Source organism: Drosophila serrata, unplaced genomic scaffold, assembly GCF_035046125.1.
Source record: "Drosophila serrata isolate PLE 108 unplaced genomic scaffold, ASM3504612v1 contig_276, whole genome shotgun sequence".
NCBI classification, from domain to species: Eukaryota; Metazoa; Arthropoda; class Insecta; order Diptera; family Drosophilidae; genus Drosophila; species Drosophila serrata.
In genome coordinates, this window is record NW_028257174.1 from 6558339 (window position 1) to 6573461 (window position 15123).

The following is a 15123-nucleotide window of genomic DNA, read 5'->3' on the forward strand; positions in this document are numbered from 1 at the left end:
GCATTTTTGTTTTGTTTCCAATTCGTCGATTATTTAATTCATTAATTTTTCAAGTTATTTCAGTTGTTGGTTGTTGATTTTTTGTTGTTGTTGTAGATGGACGCAGGCAAGAGTTATTGTTGTTGTTGTTGAAGTTTCAGAGAGAGAAAGTGGCGGGGAAAAGGTCGATAAACGATAAAAATATAGAAAACATATCAATCAATTTGGTTGGTGGTGACGGGAAGTTATTGTGGCAGTCTAAACAATCTAGGGGGCGGTTGGTTGGAGAAGGGGCGTGGCAGTCGGCGCAGTGCAAGGTACGGCTGTAAGCTCTAGGTTAGTCTTTGGCCAAAGGGCAGGCGACATCTATCAATAACGATATTGATCAATTATCAAATGAATTAGCACTACATTTCTATAATTATGTTACTATGCCAAGCTATATATATATATATAGAGATTTTATCGCCCGCCCATTAGCTAATATCGATAGAAGAACCGATAACACTGGTTTTGTGGTGTGACAACTAAGATAGCGGTAAACCAAACTAATTGTTCGTAAAACTTACTTTGCTTAATTGTAAATGCTTTTCAATTCGATTGCACAATTGTCAACATGGTAGATAGATTTAAATGAAATGAAAATTGAATAAAATGAACGCAAAACGATTGGGTAACGGAGTCACATTTCGGAATTGATATCGTTATCGATATCACAAGTGATAAGAGAAAACGAAAGGCAAAAAAAGGGATATTTAAAGAAAAAAGATAACGAAAACGAAAACGAAAGAAGAGAGACAGAGTTATCATTAAAATGTAAACCCAAATAGAGACAAAAAACATTCATGCATTTCCAAAATTTCCTTCAACAATCAATTGCATGGATGTTTAAGTTTAGTTTTTCTTTTGCTAATTTAATATGTGAGAAAATTCGTTTATAAGCTTGCCAGTTGGAGTTTTCTAGATTTTTTCTGAGATATTTAATGTAATTTTGTGATTTTAATTAATATTCTATAATTATTCCGATTGGCAGGCGTATAAACGTATTAGTTGTGTCTTTTTCAAATCAAAAACTAATCGAGTTTGAGAATTCTTCTCCTCAACCCTTTTCTTTCGTGTTCTTGTGTTATGTGTGTCTTAAATGGATTTGCAGACCATTGATCCTGGATGACAGCTTCTGGCTCTCTCTGTATCAATATCAGATGCCAGTTTGCTAGATCCTTGATCACCGATCTCCAGGATCCATTTCGTTCCCTTAGAACCCCTGGGTTAAGGGTCAAGGGTCAAGGGTCAAGGCTTAATGTCTAGCGATAATTACTTTGTTGCCTTGTCCACCATTGCTACTCGAAGTACTACTCTGCCGCGCTTGGGCGGTGCTCTCTCGGAGGCTTTCGCGGGCGCTCAAACTTCTCGAGACGGCTACCTTGGCGCTGGTGTCGCTAGCTGAATCGACGCTTGAACTGCCCAGGAGGCGTCCCCACTTGCTGGCCCGCGTACTCCGCGCAGATGGTGGACCCGAGGATGGCGAGGGGGATGGCGATGGCGAGGGCACCGCCCCAGAGGCGGACGCGGATGCGGATGCGGATGCGTTGGCGGTGCCGAGGATGCGCGCGTCCTCGGTAAGTGTCAGTTTTGCTGGTAGCTTCTTGTATATGTTGTTTCGATTTTTTGTTTGTTGTTTGTTAATTGTTGATTTTCGATTTTCGATTAACGATTTGCGATTATTTTTTGGTTGGTTTTTATCGAGCATTATTGCGGGGGATTTTTGTTAATAATTTTAGCAAGCATTTGCGGAATAGGTTGTTCGAGCGCAAGACAGTTGGGTAAGACAAAAGAGAAAGAGAGAAATAGAGAGAGAGAGAAGAAAGAGAAGAGTCGGAGGAAGTGGAAGGATATTGGGGGAATTTCAAGGGAAATTTCAGGAAGGATTTTAGGAAGAATTTTAGGTTAAGCCGGGAACAATATTCCATCAATTGGAGATTCGGATTGGATTTTGGGTTTTGAATGTATGAAAGTGTGGGGGAAATAATACAGAATTTTCCGTTAGTAATTTTGTTTAATTTGATTTTGATTTCAAGTTCAATTCAAAGCCAGATTTGCAATAAATTTTGCACAAAAAGGGAAAACAAAGGAACAAAAAAACAGAGAAAGCAAGGAGAAAGACAAAGCAGTTATGAACAAGTTCACACACAAAAGTACAGTTGTGTTTGGGCAAGGCCAAGCAAGTGTCGTGGTGGGTTTTTCGTGGTGAGTGATCAGAATGGGAAGTGGGTGTGGTGTGGTGAGTTCAATGCAAAGTTATGCGAAAGCATGTTTTAGAAAGACAAAGACAAAGAAAGACATACAACGAGCATAAGTCACTTGGTAATACGGCTCATCGCTGCGATGGTAAGAACATTAATTAAAGCATTTCAACGGCAACAACATTACGATTAGTATACATATATCTCGAAATATGTTTATGTATGTACAAACACATATATTTGTATAACTACGGCTAAACACGGTTACAGTTAACATGGGTAACAGTGGCCATCTTTATTTTGTGGTTCGTCTTGAACTCGGTACTCTGTTTTTCTCATTTTTTTTCTGCTGCGGTGAGTTTGGTGGATTTGTGAGGCTGAGGCTTCGAAAGAACAGTTAGTTAGTACGGTTAACGGTGAACAAATGGCAACGGAACAGGCTCGAACCGTGGTGAGTATTAGATGAGAGTAATACGTAAAGGAACGGAAACCGAAAATTGAAACGCACACAGCAACAAAAGATGATGAAAGACGAAGTCATCAGCGATTGTAGGATAATATTTATAAGATTTCTTTTATGTCGATTCCAAGTTTCAAAATTCATAGCACTGCTTCAAGGTTTTCTGCTTATTTTTCTTCTTTGTTTTGAGTTTTATAAAAGCACCGAAAATAATTTCAACATTTGAAATAGAACTATGAATAAATTTTGAATTTACCTTTTAGCTATCATCCAATAACTTCAAATAAAATAGTTCTTATTATATTCAAGGACCTGTTTTATATAGGTAATCCCTTAAAGAATATTCCCTTTCCAATCATCATACAATTGCAGTGACGAAAAAATATGAAACTCAAGGTACTTAAAACTACATTAAACACAACAGCAAAACACATGAAAATGGAACACATAACACACGGAAAGCGAAATGCACAGCAACAGAGACAGAGATAGATAGAGACACAGAGAGAAAGAGACAGACAGAGAGTGATCATATTTCCATTTGAGGACTCACCTTGGTACGCTCCACCTCGCCGTCACCCTTCTCGACATCACTTTGGCCCGATCCGCCGACAATCTCCTTACTGCCCGCCTGCACCTGTGGCGTTCGTCGGAATTTCGAGAATATCTTCCGGACGAGATGATCCTGATTCTGGGGCAATTGCGGCTCATTCTTACGCCGTTCGGCCAATTCTTTTTCGCGCTTCACATCGGCCACCTTGCGAAAAATCAGTCGATGTCTGAGATTGTAGGTGAGCACCAGATTGCGTGCAAAGCTATTCGCAAATGCCGAATAGAAATCGAGGACTTCGAGCAATTTATCACGTTTGATGGCATGCAAATCACAATAGGTTAGGGCGCGCACGTTGGCCGCGCTCTGGCCGACGGCCGAGTCCTTCCAGAATTGATCACCGAAGACGTCGCCCTTGCCTGTGAAGAATTGCAATAAAAATGAAATACCAGATAGGATGTCTTGGATGTAATCCTACTTCCTGTTTTACTTGGTCTTACTGTACGAGCAAACCGATGCTAGACTGAAGGGTAACTCATATGTATGAATATGTATAACTCACCCAATATTGCCACAACCTCGTCGTCCTGTATAACCTCCAGGCTGCCGGTGACAATGAAGCAAAGACTGTCGATGCTCTCGCCGGTGTGATAAAGCAGATCCCCCGGCGCCGAATGGGACATCATAAAGTGCATCGCCAGTGCCCGGAGACAACCATCCGAGGCCAGACGAAATGCCGGATGCTCGTTAAATACTTTGCGATTTAGATGAACACATATGTCAGCCTTCATATCTTTCGGACAATAGTTTAGTACCTGCGAATTGTGAACGAGTTGCGAGTGGCAGTTCTAATCGAAACGAATCGTAGGGAAAGGATATATCCTCTACAGTCCCATTTCTTTTTACTGAACTATTTTGCGGACCACCACCACGGAGGTTTACCACCCAGATTCTTCACAATTTCTGAGAAGATACTGGGCGGTGGGAGAAGCTCTTCAAGTTCTTCCAACCAGATTCTTAAGCAGATTATGATTCTTCTGGGTTTTCCAGTCAGGGGAATTCCTTCAATTTGTATTCTCATTCTTAGATTCTTTGGAAGAATTCTTCTGGCTTGTCAATTTAGAGATAGAATCACATTCTGATGCAGACTCGCTGGCTGGAAGTCTTCAGGCTTTCCACCTAAACGCTTAGAAGATTTCGTTTCAGATTCTTCGAGGGAAGAATTCTTCAGCTCTAACGGGACACGCACACGCACGCACACATACACTAATACACATACAACATTGATCAAGTGTCTCTGTGTGTTGTCTGTTTCTCCTTGAGTGTGATTGTCTGACTGTGATTATCTGTGGTGTGTGGGTGTGATTATTTTCTTGTTAAAGTGCAGATTGTCACCACTTCTGGGGAATCCCTGACACTCCTCCTTTGAGTCTCAGTTGTGTTTTTTTTCGGGGTTTGTTTGGGGTTGGATGTGGGAACTCTAATTGCGGCACAAACTACAGTCAACGAAATAGGTATAAAGGTCAGTTTCATAACGGCTTGGAACCGTTTTGCAAACTCAGTTTCTCTGTGTTCTGTGAACCAAACAATGTCGTAATTTTAATATTCAAAGTTTATGGAGCAAGCGACCCCTGGGGTTCTTTTTTTTTTGTGGGGTTTAGGAACTGATCTCTTTTAGGATTTTCTTGGGGACTTTCGCAGGGGTCGCTGCGCCGTTTGGTTCAGGTTCATCTAAAGGCATGAATTTGACGGACGCTTTTCGTTTTGGCACGGATCTCGCTCGCGGGCAGACACATGGAGAGAATGGAGAGATAGATCATCGGTTAGCTGAGTTCTGTCAAAGATGGTTTCGTTAGAGGTTAGAGCTTAAGGTGATGAATCCGCAATTTTAATCAGTTATCAGTTAACGATAATCGGTTTTCTGGGCCACCCACAGCTTACCTTGGACCCTGGACCTGGTCCTTGATCTGTGGGTGGATGGTTTTGGTGTCCCTGCCAAGGTACTTTTCGTTGGGGTTTATTGATCTTAGGCCTAGGTATGCGAGTTGTAGCTTCAAAATAATAGGAAACAAAGCGCGATAGCAGCGACCAATATTTGTTTTTTGTCGGAGAATTAAGGAGAGAGATAGTACGAGGTGTTTTTGTTCTGGTGTGGAGTAAGAGATGTGTGTGTGTGTCCTGTGTATGTCGTAAAGCTGTATAACTAGCAAGCGTGAGTCAAGTGACGAGTGATGAATGATCAATGATCAATGCTCAATGACAAATGACGAATAACATGAAGCAGTAAGCAAGTGATGGGTAGAGTGACGCATGTCTAGTAACGAGTAGTGTGTAACAAAGAGCAAGTAAGGAAGAGCAATGGACGAGTAACGAGTAGCGAGTGTTTCCAACTTGTATGTTATGTATGTGTGCGTATGCCGAGTGCATTAGAGATAGTGATAGACTGAAGTGATTCAAGCTTTACAAGATAGCCAGCTCAATAGTTATGTACAAAGCGAAACCCATTCCCAATTAATTTTAAAGTCTATTTACAAAAGCATTGAATGAATGAGGCAGAAGCATCATCTTTACTATAATGCATTTTCACCTAACAAGTAATGCTCGATCGAACGATGAACGAATCTTGTAACGCGGTCTGAAATAATGCTTGAATGTATACGATTCGGGAAGTTAGAAGCTGGCTGGCAACAAAAAAGGGCATATATGTAAACCCCTTTAGTCTCTCCCTGAGACTATCATTTCCTGTCGAACCTGAATGGATGAATGTAACGATATGTTTCCGACGATCGAACTTACCTTCTCGGTGTCCAGACCCTTGGTCATGGCCCAGGTGGAGACGACATAGTCCATTACGCGCTCACTGAGAGCCTTCGGCACCTCATGGAGTTTCATGAATTCCCTTACGTTGTTCAGCATGTCGTGGTACTTGGCCGTGGCCGAGGTCATCTGCTGGATAATGGTGGTCACGTGGCCAAAGATTGTGGCATACAGCAGGGCTATATTGTTGGGTTGGTTGTATATACATAGAGAGGGAGAGAAAGAGAGAGATCGGTGATGAGACAGACGCATTAAGCGGCAAGTGCACACACAGAGTTGGAGTTCGTAGCAGTTGGGGATCCATTCAAAGCGAACTTTACACGATCAGCTAGATAACACTTGAGATATGTGAGTGCACAGAGAGGGAGAATATATGCAATCCTAAATATATAGATATTCCCTCTCTGTAGAGTGTGATTTGTGAGAGAAAGATAGTTGTAAGGTGTGTGTGTTATCAATAATCGCTGATGCTACGCGCTGTGGAAGAAGAAACGCACAGGTGCGCGGCTAGAACAGTAATAAATGCCACAGATTGGACGAGCACACAGTTGGACAGAGACATAGAAGAGGCAAAGGATGTGGAATAAGGAGCAGGAGCGAGTGACATGAGCGAGTCACTGTGCAGGATCAGTGGGTTCTATGAGATTCTATGGCAATCTCCTTTTTTTGGGCAAAATGGATCACTCACTGATCATGCACAGTGGACGTGAGATGCTCTCGTTTGATGTAAAAACTATTTGTATATGTACAGAGAGAATTATTTATAATGAATTATGTTCAACGACTTCCATATAACGAGTTATGGTTAACTAGTAACGAATTACGGCTATTGAGTTACGGATAACGAGTTACGGACAACGAGTAGGGGGAGGTATAGAGAGAGCAATGCAACTCACACATGGCGACGAATTGTGCAACTAGATGACGACGGAGCAGAAGAAGGGTGGAGAGATTTAAAAAATAACTTGAGACTCTGGCTGCGATCAATCAATAATTGACCGATTGACTGACTGACTGAAGGAGTGTGAGTGAGCTGCTCTACTAAGGGGGACATGGACAAAATGGACATGGTCTACGAGTCGAATAAGGCTCTACACCAATTAACTGGAGCGATTTATTAGTTCTAGCAGCGCAAGCGGATGGCCTAGCTTTCAAATGATATCGGAATCGAAATCGAAATCGAGAGTCGAGAATCGGAAACCGGAATTTGATAAGCGTGACGCGTGTGCGGGAATATCAAGAGACTTTTGACGCGGCAACGGAACGTGTTAAGGACACAGCACCTGCAATGATCATCATGCAGATGGTGAACACCTTCTCGTTGTCTGTCTCCGCGGCGACATTGCCAAAGCCCACCTGTATAGAAAATTGTGGAAAATTGAGCAGAGAAAAATACAAAACGAAACAAAACAAAACACACAAAAAGAACGAGAGGATAGAGATATATACGAGATATTATTATCATTAAGTACAAATTCTCCTAGTTGGGATACTCACCGAGGTCATGCACGTCATGGTAAAGTATAGGGCCGTCACGTACATGCTCTTCCGTGACGGCCCGTTCACTAATTCCGGCCCGGTGTCATTACTCCATATATACGAATACGGCGATTGCGTCACATTGGCCAGCTTCCACAGCCAACTGTACTGGATCTGCAAGAGGACACGTAAAGATCAGATTTAGTTGGAAACTGACATCCCTCCAGGATCATAACTCACCCCATTGTCGGCATCGCTGCGCCCAATCGAATACCAAATGCAGGCCAGCCAGTGGGCCACCAGCATGTAGAAGCAGAGCAGGAGTATGAGCATGGCCGCACCGTATTCCAGGTAGCGATCCAGCTTACGTACCACCCGTCCCAGCCGGAGCAGGCGGACAACCTTGAGGGCACTAAACAGGGACCCGATCCCATCCTCGTCCCGATCGAACGCGTTGAACACGTCGTACGGCAGGCAGCTGAGCAGATCGATGATGAACCACGATTTCAGGTAGTTCATACGGATCACCTTGGGATCGCTGACCACCTCGCCGCCAGGACCCACGAAAGTTGTGTGGAAGTTTAAAACTGAGGGTAGAGTAAGGAATTATTATTTATATATTTATAAAAATATATTAAGTTTGACTTACCAATATCTATAAAGAATATAACATCGACTATTGAATCGACCACGAGCAGGGAAACATCCTCTGAGGTTTTATTTTTAAACGCTACATTGTATGGCACCTGAATAAAGAGATTGGTAACGATATTAGTAAACAAGCTTATAACATAGTGAAGGAGTCTTCATAACTATGATCAGTAAGTATCAATGATCAGTAAATAACTATGATCAGTAATTAACTATGATCAGTAAGTATCTATGAGCAGTAAGTAACTCTGAACACTAAGTATCTATGACCAGTAACTAATTATGATCAGTAAGTATCTATGACCAGTAAATAACTCTGAACAGTAAGTATTTATGACCACTAAGTAACTATAATCAGTAAGTATCTGTGACTAGTAAGTAAGTATGACCAGTAATTAACTTTGAACACTAATAAACAATGACTTGCAACTTCTGTAACACAACACATGTCTGAGACTTGGCCAGCAGAAGTCACTTCGTTCCGGGAATGTTAGAACCAGTTGGGAATTATATGCACAGATGTGGGAGATTTGTTTTGGAACAAATTTAAGCTATTTGAATGAAACTATGGAGTTATTCTTCTATATAATTTTACTAGTATATAAGTCGGAGCATGGCGAATCGGTGGACTAGATATATACATGCATACATATAGCTGATATAGGAACAATCAGACGATTTATATAACTATGACCAGTAATTAACTATGAGCTGTAAGTAACTCTGAACCTTAAGTATCTATGACCAGAGTTACTTACTCTGAACACTAAGTATCTATGACCAGTAAGTAACTCTGACCAGTAAGTAACTATAACCAGTTAGTAATTATGATCAGTAAGTATCTATGACAAGTAACTAACTAAAATCAGTAAGTATCTATGACCAGTAAGTATGTGTTATAATCAGTTACTAGCTTTGAACACTAATAAACAATGACTTGCAACTTTTGTAACACAACAAATGTCTGAGACTTGGCCAGCAGAAGTCACTTCGTTCCGAGGATGTTAGAACAAGTTGGGAATCATATGATCAAGAGATTTGTTTTGGAACAAATTTAAGGGCAAGCTATTTGAATGAAACTATGGACTTTTTCTTTTATATAATTTTACTAATATATAAGTCGGAGCATGGCAAATCGGTGGAATATATATATACATATATATAGCTGTCATAGGAACGATCGGAAAATCTAGATATATCCGACAAAAATTCATTATTTTTCAAAAATTTGTGAATTTTTAAAGGGGGAAAAAATCGTTAAAATTGGCAAAAAAAAAAAGTTAATTTTTTAAAATTTTAAATCGAGTAAGCAGATTTATAAAACTATTCAAAATTAACATCGGAAAGCTTTCCAAATTAAAATTAATGCTTTTTTTAGCTTAATTATGAGATTTTTAAACTTTGATTTGTTGAAATAATTGTCATATAAAAATATATTGATTCAAAGGATGCAAATATTTTAAGCCAAGTAATGATCCAATACGATCCTATAATTTAATTGAGGTATACAACTTCGGCTGCCCGAAGTTGGTTTCCTTTCTTATTTCTTAATATAATTATTCCTAGTTTTGGTATATGTAGTAAATCTAGTACCAGAATAAACCTACTACTAGTGAGGTCTCCCTCAAATCACAATGCTCTTAGTTGATCCAGAATTTCCCAGGCTTCTCCTCCGCCTCCCCTGCTCTCTTGAAAATGCTAAAAAATCTTCACCCAAGTCCCAAGTCTCCAGGTGGTGTCCGTTTTGCCAGGCGTTCAGCAACAGTTGGCCGGCCTTTCCACCGACTTCGTCCTTATTCTGCGGAAGGGGAGGCGGTGTGTTGTCTTAACTGTTGCCCCAAGTGGCAGTTACAAGCCTCTTAACATGGCTCGTCTTGGCCCGGTCGGAGGTTGGATTACAAGCCACGAACGCTGCGCTGTCAGTCTCTGTTCTCGTCCTCGTCCTCGACAGGACCTCCTCCTGCTCCTCCCCCCTCCCCGACTGAGCATATTAATTTGAGCACATAAAACATAAGCCGTCCGCTCTCTCTCTGTGTCTGTCTCTGGCAAAAAGGATGATGGGGAACGGGGATGGATGAGTGTCTGAGCAGCCACTTGGTCATGTAAATGTGTGCACTTGTCTGTCCCCCAGTTCCAGTTCCACCACTCCTCCCAGCTACCGGCTCTGGGCTCAGCCGCTCCTCCTCAGTCAGTCAGTCGCTTTGTCTGCTGCGAATCAACATTAATGTCTGACAGAGGGTCGTTATCTGGATTCCTCACTTGAGCCCGAGACGGAGTCCTTTCCGATCCGATTCAAAGGTGCATTTTGCCTAATTAGAGGCTTTGGCATACACCTTTAACCTGGCCCAGGTGAAAGTGATATGTGTGGCTGAGAGAGAAGGCCATACCTTCTGAAATAAATGACCTTTAAAGACGAAACTTTAATGGTTTAAGTCTTAAAAGAGAGTATGGAGGAAATACTTGAGTAGCAAGTCGAGATATATATCTAAACTGCATCTGTAGTTGATGCGAAGGTTAATTATATATCCGTTAAATTTATAAACCAATATTAAAGCGTTAAAGATATTTCAAATCTGTTCCTTATTGAAAACCCCCTTTTTTACTAGATCTACAAAAGTTTAAGCTGTGTAAATCTTTAATACCAGTTAATTATGATTCCCATAAATCAGAAAACATCTGTTGATGATTTAATATATATCTGTACTAACTTCCAGTAGACATTTATTACCCTTTGACCTGATTTCAAACATCCCTTATCTCCTACGTACGTACACGTATTTTTTATCCGTAAAGTGAGAGACAGACAAAGTTTTGATTTGTTGCTGGCCATACATTTATCTCAAAAAGTTGCTGCTGCGACAGCCACAAAAACCCCAAAAAACCAAACCAAAATAACAAACCAACAAAACAACAATGCCGCAAAATGTCATTAAACAATAAGCAAACGAAAACTGTCGTAACAAGAAAGTGCAACAACTTTGCCAGCAAATACTACGTACATACTTTGTCGTAAGTTCAGATTGGGTTTGGATTGGGTTTGGTTTGGGTTCGGGTTCGGATCTGGAGCTCACAACAGTTCCAATCCTTGACACACGTGTGTGGAGGATGGAAGAAGGATGTGCATAGATGTTGAGCTCAATTTAAGCGAAAATGTTAACATCTTGTTGACGGAAATAGACACAATTCAAGCAGACAAGCTGCCATTGGCTTATGAAAAGGCGTCGCATGCGGCTTTGTGGCAATCTGTGATGTGGCTGTAGGCAGGTGGCACATGCCCCTAGATATGTTAAACCCAACCCACAGACACACACGACTCTCAGTCAGGTCATGTCAGAAAAGTATGTTCAAATCGTTGTCAGACACAAAAGAAGAGGCTCTAATGAAATAATAATAAAAAGGCTACACTATAAATCAAGAGTAACAGGAATATGAATATATTATATATCATATAACATCTACTCACCATGATGGCTGTATAAAATGTTAAACACAATATCACCCAGTCCCAAATTGCTTTAAATGCACAATAATGCAGGAGTATGTGTGGCGGCGTTTTGGGCGCTTCCTGCCGATACTGTGGCATGATATCCGCACTCAGCGACATCATCTAAAATATATCATTACATATGTATAAATAAGAGATTTGGTATTTATAGAAATCCCACTCACATGCGCCAGATTGGACTGCTTTGTGGGATCCTTCAGCGTGGGCAGATGGGCGCTGAACTGGCGACTCCTTGTCACCGATCTTGCCAATTTGGCGAACTTTGAGAGACCTAAAACTGGCAAAAATAGATTAACCGCTACGAGGATGCAACACGCACACAGGACAGACACACACAGAGGTGCATAACGACAGGATAACAGATATATAGTTATAGATATAGTTATAGTTATAGACATGGAGTGTTATTTATTTATACAGCATGTGTGTTGTATTGTGTTGTGTTTTGTTGGCACATCGAATTGCATTGGTTTTGGTTTAGATTTCAATTGATTTCATTTTGTTATTTTTTTTTCGGTCAGTTTTTGTTGGTTTTCAATTTGTTGAAGCGTGTATTTACAGGTGTGCGTGTATAGATTGTGTGTGAGTGGTGTGTGTGTGTGTGTGTAGACATGGAAAAGAGAAAGAGAAAGAGTAGTAAGGTTGCAAGAGACAGGTGCAGAAATTCATATGGAGCACAGTTCTAACAAGACTAAAACGAATTGGTATTTATTTTTCTATCAAAAATATTATATATGCAGATTTCAAATTATTTAAAATGAGTGCTTAAAAGAAAGAAATGCATTAAATAGTTTTCTATTGCCGTGCTCCATACACATAAAACTGAGTTCTAAAAAATCATATCATAGATTGAGCTCGCTTACCTCCTTTGGTGTCCTCGCTGTCGATGGGTTGCTTCAGGGCCGTTATGTCCCGGAAGGTCAGCAGGAAGAGGACGACCAGGTCCCTTTCGTTGCGGATCGGTGCCACCTGCAGCAGCAGCCATAGCGGGGTTTCTGCATCGGGGAAACGGGAAGCGGAATTAATAAAAACTACTAGTGTAAATATATATATATATATATAAAGATAAGTACGCCAGATAACGGATGGTTCCATAGTCGAGTGCGCTGCACAAACGATAGAGAATCCCCATTCGCATTTAGTTTACGACCACACTGAGGGGACGACGGAGTCAAAGGTCATTACTGAAATCACTCAACGATATTCCTTTTTAAAACTATATTTGTTGCAGGGTACTCTTATGGTTTCTCTGAGAAGGAGTCATTTTCGACCCTATAAATCATATAAACTCTTGATCAGCAAAAACGAATTTATCTAGACATGTCTGACGGAAATAAAAGATTCAGCCATTTTTCATAATTTGGCAATCACTATCACAATCACTATCACCATAGATGTTAACAGCGGGCCCTTTGTTTACATCTATGGTGATAGTGATACTGACTGCCTTCGATCCCAAAAATATAACCTGGCCAATGCAATACATCTGGATAACCAGAAAGAAATGCCTAATTGATGTCACCAAGAATACATCATTATGCCCTTTCATGGCAATATAATTTCAGTCTGAAGCTTGTAACACAGTGAAGGAATCATTTCCGACCCTTTAAATCATATATATTCTTGATCAGCATCAAAAATTGAATCGATCTAGCTATATCCGGCAAGTATTTATTTTTTTCAAAAATTAAAAAAAAAATGTAAGGTGTAATTGTTAAAATTTCACAAAAAAAATTGGCAAAAAATTTAATTTTTTTTATTTTTATATGGAGTAAGCAGATTTATTAAACTAATAAAAACTAATATAGAACAGCTTTCCGAATTAAAATTAATGCTTTTTTGGCTAAGTTATGCAATTTTTAAACATTGGTTTGTCAAATAAAAAGTCATAAAAATATATCGATATATATTGATTCAAAGAATGCGAATATTGTAAGCCTATTTGGATTTTCGATAAGATCCTATATTTCAATTCGAAACTGAAAAGATATACAAACTTCAGCTCCCCGAAGTTAGTTTTCTTTCTTGTTTCAATTTAAGTGGTTTATAAAAATGATGTTCTTTAAAATAATTTATGATCCCTGATTTAAATTCCCTGATTACAAACTTTGCTTTCCGTGTAGAGACATAAGCATCGCATAAGGGGGGCAGCAAACATTTCATTGGATTGCAATTATTGATATGGAACGCTGGATAATGGCTGCTGGATGCTCGAATTCTGGATTCTGCTGGGTCCAGACAATGCCAGATGTAAATTACGCATATATGGGAGTGTCTTTGTGTGTGTGCACATACAGTGCGCTCCATAAGTATGCAACAGCGAAAGCTGCTTACTCGAACGACTTCCTTTTCTCTGACCGAATGAATAATTCAATGAATAACCGATGGCAACGGCAATCAGAGTGTTTTGCCTTGGAAATCGCGGCATTAAAGTCGAACAAATACTAAATAGATAATGTCAGATTTGGCTAGATAAACTGCAATTTTTATATGGCTAATAGAGAAAATAAATGAATGGGCATTGGGAAAACTAATCTCTGGAGGTATATTTCTATCCTATACAGTACTTCTTTTCTTTTTAAAATAATAATTAAGTCATCTTTAGCATTCTTTAATTTCTCATCTCAAGAGTCCTAATAATTGCTTTCAATTACAACTCGCATTCTATGTAAACAATCACCTGGCGTGAATTGCCCAACACTCTGGATAATGGGAGCCTTTAACTGTGACTTGACTGTATTAATTGCATTTCAATTTTCACGGGTCAAGGACTCTCTTTCCCTTCCTGGGTGTGAGAGTGTGTGTGTGTGTGTGGGGTTTGATAGCATAATTATGCACCAATTACAGGCACAATTTGCTGCTTCCGTTTCCGGTTGAATGTTTGTGCGCGGTTATTTGTTGCTCCTGCTCCTGTCCCTGCCTCCTTTATGTATTTGATCTCATATTGATTCAAATTGAATAGATTTATTATTAAAAGTTTCAAGGGGAGAGATAGCTATGTACCTGTCAGCACAAAATTTCCCAAAGATTCGGCTTTTGTTTTCAATTCAGAGAGCAGAGTGGAGGTCGCAATTTTCATCCTTGGCTGGAATCCAATCAAAGTGAATTCCAACCGCTGGCCAAGTGCAATTTTCAATCGAGTTGCGCCAGACCAGCAGCTGTTTGCTCGCTCTCCTTCCTTCCTCCCTCCCTCTCCCTCATATTGCAATTGATTTATGCTTATTTAATGCACCACCCACCGATGCCACGATGCACTTTCCCATTTCCCCATTTCCCGGAATACTCATCCTGACCACACATGCAACAGGAAGTACGAATATTGCTGCGGGCACACTGCCAGAACTAAATTGAGATGCCCAATACATTCTTTTTTTCTCGGGGTGTGAGTATAATTCTAAATTTGTGGCTACAGCCAAAAGAATCTATTTTCGATGTCCTT

The 15123-nt window shown here is 40.3% G+C and overlaps 1 protein-coding gene across 13 annotated transcripts in view; it reads right to left on the minus strand.

The window, feature by feature from the left end:
• The window catches only part of eag (potassium voltage-gated channel protein ether a go-go), a 69028-nt gene that overhangs the window by 6206 nt on the left and 47699 nt on the right, over positions 1-15123 (minus strand). For 3 of the 13 annotated variants that reach the window (XM_086835811.1, XM_086835815.1, XM_086835810.1), the window contains 11 exons: positions 12548-12679; positions 11849-11961; positions 11643-11786; positions 8178-8274; positions 7769-8115; positions 7547-7702; positions 7333-7405; positions 6029-6228; positions 3795-4047; positions 3236-3651; positions 1298-1621 (listed from right to left, as the gene is read on the minus strand). In XM_086835811.1, coding sequence (XP_086691937.1) covers positions 1298-1621; positions 3236-3651; positions 3795-4047; positions 6029-6228; positions 7333-7405; positions 7547-7702; positions 7769-8115; positions 8178-8274; positions 11643-11786; positions 11849-11961; positions 12548-12679 — 2255 coding nt within the window. Of the gene's footprint in view, positions 1-57; positions 567-877; positions 1625-3235; positions 3652-3794; positions 4048-6028; positions 6229-7332; positions 7406-7546; positions 7703-7768; positions 8116-8177; positions 8275-11642; positions 11787-11848; positions 11962-12547; positions 12680-15123 lie in introns of those variants that run through there. The other 10 variants (XM_086835812.1, XM_086835813.1, XM_086835818.1 and 7 more) reach the window with 8 other exon arrangements.